A 9,053-nucleotide genomic window follows, 5' to 3' on the forward strand; every position below is an offset into this window, starting at 1 on the left:
GTGTCGTGAAGTCAGCTGCAGATATTTATTTGTGTATTTTTATCACTGGAATAATTTTAAATTGTTTGAATTTAAAAGAAATACGACATTTGAGAGATAATTACTCCCCTTTCTAAACATTTTAGAAGTTAACACAGATTCAATTTGAACTAAAAATATAATAATTTTTGTAATTTTTGAAAATGAACAATAAATGTCGTCTTCTTTCTTTTGATTTTTTAAAAAAAAAATAGTTAAAGTTATGAATTATGTTCGCATGTTAGTAAGATAACACAAATTGTCAAATATATATTTATTAATTTGAAGTTAACTAAAAGTGTGGAGAACTAAATAAACTTTTATCGATTCTCAAAACTCTAGTTAAATAAAAGACGACTTTCATAGTTCATTTATTTTTTCCATCATAAAACATCAAGGTTTTTATTAATTTTATTGGCAAATTACAATCAACCATTTTTTTTAAACAAACATTTAAAAACAAATCCTTTATAACTCTTTATTAGTTTTATCAAATTTTGAGAGCATAAACGTAACTCCGAGTCCAAAGAAGAGAATCATTAGCCCAAGAACATTCACAAGAATACCCTCCCCAGTTTTACTGGAGTAATCAGATCTGAAATAAAGAATATTTAGAACAGGCAACCTTTAACACATTCAATGAGAATTGATTAGGCAAAACTCGTTCCATTCGATTCACAAGGATACCCTTTAATCCTTTGTTTGAGTAAAAATGATTTAGTTTACACTCTTTTTCTATCTTAAATTCTTAATGTTTTTTTTCAATGCAGATATCTATAAAATAAACTTGCGTATTTAAGCAGTAAAACTTAAGTTCTGCTCGAAGGAATGTTTAACGTAATACACCACTTCTAAAGTTATTTCTAAAGCGTATTATTGCAACAAGTGCATTAGGCGTTTATAGGAAATCTTAATTTTAAGATTTTTTTTCTGGAAACTTACATCGCCCAAATAGATTTTTCCAGAAGACCCATCCAAGATGCAGCAATCACTAAACCGAATATACAGGATCCGTAATACTAAAAAAAAAAAATAAAAAATGTTGAAGTTATCTTAAGAACATATATGATAGTTCTTTAATATAAATTTCCAAATCCATTTGACCCTGGTTTTAAAAGTAAATGTCTTGCATTAATAAACACAAAACTTATATTTTACTTGTAGTAATGTACACAAGATATGAAGAAGTTTAGATAAATACATTCTTGGTTTTATAAAAAATAAATCATAATTTGAACAAAATTATAGATATCTCTTAAAGCACGAAAAAGGCAGACCACATTTTAAAAAGCCAAGAATATGGAATTTTAGGGAACTTGAAAAATTCATACTGCAACTTATTTTACAGGAGTAGGTTAGCTGTACTAACTAACCTGATAAAAGAGTAGATTAGCTCTCTACTAACCAACCTGATGAAAGGGTAGGTTAGCTCTACTAACTAACCTGATGAAAGGGTAGGTTAGCTTTACTAACCAACCTGATGAAAGGGTAGGTTAGCTCTACGAAATAACCTGATAAAAGAGTAGGTTAGCTCTCTACTAACTAACCTGATGAAAGGGTAGGTTAGCTCTACTAACTAAACTGATGAAAGGGTAGGTTAGCTTTACTAACTAACCTGATGAAAGGGTAGGTTAGCGTTACTAACTAACCTGATGAAAGGGTAGGTTAGCTCTACTAACTAACCCGATGAAATGTAGGTTAGCTCTACTAACTAACCTGATGAAAGGGTAGGTTAGCTTTACTAACTAACCTGATGAAAGGGTAGGTTAGCGTTACTAACTAAAAGGGTAGGTTAGCTCTACTAACTAACCCGATGAAATGTAGGTTAGCTCTACTAACTAACCTGATGAAAGGGTAGGTTAGCTCTACTAACTAACCTGATGAAAGGGTAGGTTAGCTCTACTAACTAACCTGGTGAAAGGGTAGGTTAGCTCTACTAACTAACCTGATAAAAGGGTAGGTTAGCTCTACTAACTAACCTGATGAAAGGGTAGGTTAGCTCTACTATCTAACCTGATGAAAGGGTAGTAGGTTAGCTCTAAGTTTAGGGCCAGCTATAGGAAATAAAAACACTGTAAGGCCTGAAATCCACTAGAAATACATAATTTTAATATGCAAAAGAATTTTTGTCTTGTAAATTGTTAACGATATAATTTAGAAACAGAAAGAGAAAAAATTGTCCAAAAGTCATAAAAATACATAAGTTAAAGTGCAAAGAATATGATTATTGTTCATTTAAAAAATTACAAATATTTATGGCTTACTGCCAAGGAAGACCACTAGTTATGAACCGTTCTTTTTGCTTAGTCTCAAAAGTCATGACTACTCTAATATAAATTAGTCTAAGTTGAACCTGAAGTCCGAAAAGAACAGCTGCCGTGAGACCTATCCAGCTGTGAAGAGTGTACATGTTTGGTATAGGAGGGGTTTTCAGATTGTGACTGTCGAATGCAGCCTAGAATAAATTAATCATAGATAATTAAAATAAGAGATAGGACACTAGATGTCGTCTTTTCAAGATTTGTTTCGTTCACAATAACCCTGAGTCAGAAGCCCAAAGGAGTTACGCGTAGTTAGCATAAAACAAAGACAGAGAGAGAGCCTGTTTATACGCCAACTATGTGTAACTATTTTGGGCTTCTGACTCAGGTTTATTGTAAACGTAATACACAGAATCTGTTATTTTAATTAACATAAAAAAAAACTAAACCATGAAATGACCCTTCCATTGAAAAAGGGCAGTCTGATTTACAACAGTACACTACAGTTTAAACTTTTATCTGATCAGTTTTGTGGAAGATATCGTCGTCTTTCAAGTATTAAATTCTGTTCCTCCATTACTTTACTCTACTAAATTTACAGTCACTTTTTAAAAGGAAACCACAAAAAAATAATAAAATTTCCTTGATATAAAAAACGATATCCTATTAAACCTTGATCATATAACTTTTTTTCCGACCCTTTTTTTGGCGTTTTTAACCCACCCTTTCAGTCAAACTATAAAAATATATTTTTTTGTTCAATATTATTTATAAATCACGATGTAAAAAGTGTAACAGAAGTCGAAAATATTATGTGAAGTATCTCAAATCTTTAACGCTGGTATTTCTTTTTTGGGGGGGGGGAGGGAACTCATAGTTTTTATTTATCTAGGGGGCAGCTGAACCCCCCAATACTAGTATTAATCCCTCCTGGTGTTTACCTTCAGGGCTACAATCATCATAGCAAAGACGACCAACATAGTTACACCATGCGCCATTTTTAATTTAGTTTTCATCAGCTGATCCATAGGCGGAATTATTCTGTATATCAAAGCTCCTGTAAAACACATAGGGTTACCTACAGTGATAACCAGACAATTATGGAATAGGAAGACGACTTTAAGGTTCAAGTTATGGAATAGGAAGACGACTTTAAGGTTCAAGTTATGGAATAGGAAGACGACTTTAAGGTTAAAGTTATGACTTTAGAGATAATGACCATGGGACACAGTAATTCTTCATAAACAGAACCATTTCACTTAATTTAATATAATCTAAAGTACTTTGTAATATTGTTAAATACGTTTGATTATTGCTGCATTATTGTCTTCCTACTCCGCAGTTGTCTGCAAAAATGTTAAAACTTAAAGAGTCAACGCCATTAATTCTAATCAGTGTTTTATTTTTATCTCTTTCATTCCTTTTTTAAATCAGTGAGTGTAATATGTTACAACTTACAACTATACCATTTCAAGGCTTTATTCGTGCATAGATCTAGGTCATCATCCAAGTCTTGTTATTTGTGTGTAACCCAGTATAATGTTACGGAAAACAAAACTAGGTTTTTTTTCTTCACTGAATTGGGCAAAATAATGTCTCGAAAAAAGTATTAAAAAGGATGAACAATAAGTTAATTGATTTTTTAAAATGATCATGAGAAGAGGGTGCCAGTTAAATGCATGACCGGGATCCTCAGCACCCCAAGCAAATCCTCCTCTTAATAATAACATGTATGCCCCACATTAAGAGTCTGGTCCATGGTATATTTGTGACAGGGAAACGGAAACTGATCTAATCACTCATTTTTTTCATTTCCGCGATTTCTTCAAATTTTTCGCAAATCCTTTTAACGTCAGATTTAGAGGAATTTCCTTTTTTGATCAATTTACCTAAATTTTAGATCCATTTCCGCTTTATTTAAATGAATTTTTCTAAAGTGTCAATATTTCACAAATTCTAGTCATTCTCTGCAATTTGAACTGAAGGGTCGGTGTTGCCTGTAATTAAAAAATATTATGTTTTTACAAATTCTAGATATTCTCTGCAATTTGTATATTTTCATAACAGACCCAACTATGAAAAATTCTTATATTTTTACATGCGGAAACAGAAAAAATGCACTAATAAGTCTTTACTAATTTAATGGAAGACCATGAAAAAAAGAATATTTACTGACCCATAATTACCTTATGAAGTTGAAAGTAAAAATAAATGCAGGATCATAATATAGTTTTTCTTTGAAAGGAACATTATAAGGCTCAAGCAAATTGAGATTTTAAAAGTTTTTGAAAAATCAAAAACAGATCAAAAATATTAAAATTTGAGGAAGCCAATCAACAAATTGAGATTTTTTAAGTTTAGAAAAAAGCAGAAACGAAACAAAAATATGAGGAAATGGACCTAAAATTTGAGGAAACTGATAAAAAATATGAGCAAACGGATTAATTTAATAGTTTTTGAAAAAGCAAAAACGGCTCAAAAATATGAGGAAACAGATTCAAAACTTGAGGAAACCAATCAACACATAGAGATGTTAAAAGTTTTTGAAAAAGCAGAAACTGATCGAATATGAGGAAACTGACTTAAACTTGAGAAAACCTATAAGTATACTGCAATTTTTAAGATTTAAAAAAAAGCAGAAACGGATCAAAAATTATAAGGAAACAGATTCAAAATTTGAGGACACCAATCAACAATTAAAGATTTTAAAAGTTTTGAAGAAAGTGGAAACAAATTTAAGATGTGAGGAAACAGACCTAAAATTTGAGGAAACCAATCAACAAATTTTTTTTTTAAAAGCCGGAATGGATCTTTAAAATATGAGGAAATGGACCTGACATTTAATTAAACCTATCATCAAATTGCGATTTTTAAGCTTTTTAAAATAAGCTGATATAGATAAAAAATATGAGGAAACAGGTTCAAAATTAGAGGACACAGATCAACAAAATGAGATTTTTAAAGTTTTTGAAAAAGCAGAAATGAATCTGAAGTATGAGGAAACGGATTTAAAATTTGATGAAACTGATCAATTTAAAAGTTTTTGAAAAAAGAGAAAACAGAACCATTTAAATAAAGATTGGGAAATAGATTCAAAATATTCGGAAATCCCTCAACATTACCTGTATTTTAGTGTCCAAACTAGAACCAGGATTACTGAAACCAAACCAGGAATCTAAATTTATTAGTATGAATTAAATGAATTGTACAATTATTAGTAGCATTTTTCAGGATGGGCCTGAAAACCCTCTGAAATATAGATTTCACTGGTCCAGGGGGGCTTAGCACCTTTAGCCCCTTCCTGTCTACGCCTCTGGCTGGATCAATAATTCAGAATCAAGAATCAAATTAAAAGTTCATGTGTCACAGATCGCTGTTAACACTATTTGAAGTACAGTACAAGAGGTTTTCTTTCCTTTGCCTCTCTCTGTGTCAAATTGTCCGCTGTTCCGAACTCTCTGAATTTCAGTAATGCCAACTCCCAGAAATTCCAACTCCCAAATTTTTGTCTTGAAAATTCCCCATTTTAACTAAAAATTTCCCATTATTTTACAGTACTAAATACACAGTAATGAAAATGCTAATAATGGTCAACTTAAGAAATCCCTTAAAATTAAGCATTATCAATATTATAAGAGCAGTTTTAGGGGAAAATTGCCTTTATCTAAATTAGATTTGGTCTATATCATGATTATATTTGCGTTAAGACAAAGTTTACAGACACTTTAGACAAAGTTTACAGACACTTTAGCCATAGTTTACTGACTGTTTAAACAAACTTTACTGTAGGTTTCAACAAAGTTTAATCTAGGTTTTGACAAAGTTTACTCAAGGTTTAAACAAAATTTACTGGAGGTTTAGTCCAAGTTTACTTAAGGTTTAGACAAAGTTCACTCAAGATTAAGAAAACATTTACTCAAGGAATACTGAAATTTATTGTATTGTAAATAAGAAATTTGTTAATAAATTTTACTTTAAAATTTCTCCTGTAAATGTTTCTTTAAATTACAAAATACTTAAGTATTAACTCCTTGAAATTGATTCCTCATCTCAAATTAGTGACAAATCTTTTGCCCTTATTGTCATATGTCAGTTTTTGAATTGATATATTTAGATGATGAATAATATTGATTATAACTGTGAGATCTGTGGAGGAGTATCTTACAGAAATTAGAGTGAGAGGGACATGGATGGAAGCTAGAGACTGCTAATTTCTAGCAGAATATCTTGATCATCAGATTAATTGTTGAACTATTCATCTTCCCTGAGAGGCACATTACCATTTAGTGCCAAAGTTTTTGATCATCAAAATGAAGAATGTAGAATTTTCAGATATTGTTGAATTGATAACATAAAAACAAATATTTTGTAATATATCAGATTAAACTTGCTAAATATCATGTAAAGTGATTAATTAAAGTTATACATTGATTTCTGTACTAGCAAACTGAAGTTATCAAACTAAAATATAATTTAAAACATTTCTTTTTTTTAAACTGGTCACATGGTTCATTTTAGATTTGAGGATGGATGCCATTTGAGGCTGTGACAATGGTGAAGATAGGGAAGAAGGGGCTTTAGGAGCTTTTTTAATCTTCCAGATCTATCTATCTAGCTCCAGTCTGCAGGACGTAAATGTGAAGAAGAATATCAAATATTCCAAATCGTAATATATCTAATACCAGTCTGCAGGGCATTAATGAGACGAATGTATATCAAAATTTCCAGTTATAATCTGAATAATTCCAATCTGCATGGCGTGTGTCAAGGATATCAATTATTCCAGATTTAATCTAAAAAATCCCAGTCTGCAGGGCGTGAATGTTAAGAAGGATATCACATATTCCAGATCTAATCTTAATAATTTCAGTCTGGAAGGCGAAATTTGAAGAAGGATTTAAAATATTTCAGAGCTAATTTGTCTAATTCCAGTCTGCAGGGCGTGAATGTGAAGAAGGATATGGAAAATTCCAGTTATAATCTGAATGAGTCCAGTCTGCAGGGCGTGAATATCAATGATATCGAATATTTCAGTTCTAATCTAAATAACTCCAGTCTGTGGGGCATTATTGTGAAGAAAAATATCTAAAACGTATGCTTTATATTTCAGAATAGAATGTGTAAGCGTAAATTATTTTGGTTATTCAATCATATATATTTTATTTATATTTTATATTTATTTATATTACTTTACATTTAACTTAAAACTTTCATTTAAAGAGGCTTTAAATCGTTACCCTCCATGCAAAGATGTCAATGCCTGAATTATTTCTATTAAAAATGAAAGACACTGTTGTTTCCCGACTCAAAAAGTCAATTAATTCTGATAATTTCATCATTGCTTCTAATAAACAAGAAATGCACATGTTACTTTTGAACAGAAACTGCAAATAAAATAAACAGCTTTAAAGAAACAAACCATGAATATATAATTCATACTTTATCATTGTAAATCATTGTCACATGAAATTACACTTACAGTCTCTTTAAATCCTACTGTTAATCCTACCTGTGTAAGAGACCACGTAGCCAGGAATAGTTTCCTGTTGTGTATTGATAAATAATTCATTTCAGGCATTCTAGATATTTCTTCCAAACTCCTATCCTCTTCCTTAAATTCAATAATTTAAAAGTTTCCAAATTATATTTCTCAAACGCAAATTTTTCTAAATGAAACGGATTAGAAATAATTACATTTTTACAAAAATGAAAAAAGAACTTTTCCCTTTATCTTTGCAACCTGATTGGTGTAATGTGTGATTTTAAAAATTAGATTATTATAGCTTGAAATATCGCAGGTCTAACACGTTGTGGTGTTACAAATCTCAATTCTTTGTAATAAACTACAGGGTGAGTCAAAAAAAAGTGTGATTTGCGGCGCCTGGTGCAAAATTGTACCTTTTTTGTGTTTTTTTTTTCAATATTTTTCAAAAATTTATAATTTTTTTAATACTCCAATTGTCCAAAAGAATATCCGCGAACCTTTTTTTCTCTCACAATCAAAGTTCAGAAAAGCAAAAATGTGTATTTAAATTATTTTTATCGAAATCTAAAAATGTTTAAAGATTGAATTAAAGAATCACAGAAAATTCTCAAAATTGTAATAAGGAAATTCACAAATTTTAGTTCTGTTCTCATTTTTAAGAAAATTATTGAAATTCTCTAGTTCCTATCTTCATAGTTTATTCTGAAGTATTCAATAAACGCTATTCAGTTGAAACCCTAAGAACCGTCAAAAAAAAAATTTTCCGTAAAAATTATAACAGAACTGAAAATTGCGAATTTTTAATTTTCTAAAGAAACAATTCATTTACACATTTTTGTTTTCTGAACTTTTAATTTTGAGAGAAAAAAAACCATACAGGAGAGTTGAAAATCATGCTTTTGAATGACTCAACCTGTACTTGGATGACTAGCGGTGCGAAGCATGGTGAATTCTCATGGTTACCTGTTCTGTGTTTCCCACCCTATGGTAGGATATATGATCCCTGGAAGCCACCTTCACCTTCAACAATTCAAGGGACTAGCATCTAAAACTGGGCAAAGTTGAAAATTTACAGAAGAGTTCGTTCTTCACTGGTTAGACCGTTCATTTTTAATTAAAACTGATCAGTCATTTTTAAAACGATTAAAAAGAAAAACGAAAAGGATTTTTTTATACATTGAATTTTGTTTTTTTTTTCTGCTAAAAATTGCATGAAAATAATATGTATTTTATAGTTTTAAATGTCGTCTTCTTTGTTCTTTATTTAAGGATTTTATTAACTGTTAACT

The 9,053-nt window shown here is 30.5% G+C and overlaps 1 protein-coding gene and 1 long non-coding RNA gene across 2 annotated transcripts; both read right to left on the reverse strand.

Moving 5' to 3' along the window:
• Positions 1–482: 482 nt before the first annotated feature.
• On the reverse strand, positions 483–3,336 carry LOC111716116 (cytochrome b reductase 1). The gene is made up of 5 exons (XM_023491534.1): positions 3,221–3,336; positions 2,372–2,473; positions 2,032–2,109; positions 961–1,037; positions 483–613 (listed from the first exon to the last, which is right to left on the reverse strand). Exons 1-5 carry the CDS (start codon positions 3,305–3,307, stop codon positions 487–489), a joined length of 471 nt encoding a protein of 156 aa, XP_023347302.1. The 5' UTR covers positions 3,308–3,336; the 3' UTR covers positions 483–486.
• Positions 3,337–3,925: 589 nt separating this feature from the next.
• Positions 3,926–8,840, reverse strand: LOC111716117 (uncharacterized). The gene is made up of 4 exons (XR_002768417.1): positions 8,728–8,840; positions 7,789–7,890; positions 5,402–5,454; positions 3,926–3,995 (listed from the first exon to the last, which is right to left on the reverse strand). It is a non-coding gene; the product is annotated as an uncharacterized LOC111716117 (long non-coding RNA).
• Between the last annotated feature and the right edge of the window lie 213 nt (positions 8,841–9,053).

The sequence above is a fragment of the Eurytemora carolleeae genome, unplaced genomic scaffold, assembly GCF_000591075.1.
Source record: "Eurytemora carolleeae unplaced genomic scaffold, Eaff_2.0 scaffold1959, whole genome shotgun sequence".
Classification (NCBI taxonomy): domain Eukaryota; kingdom Metazoa; phylum Arthropoda; class Copepoda; order Calanoida; family Temoridae; genus Eurytemora; species Eurytemora carolleeae.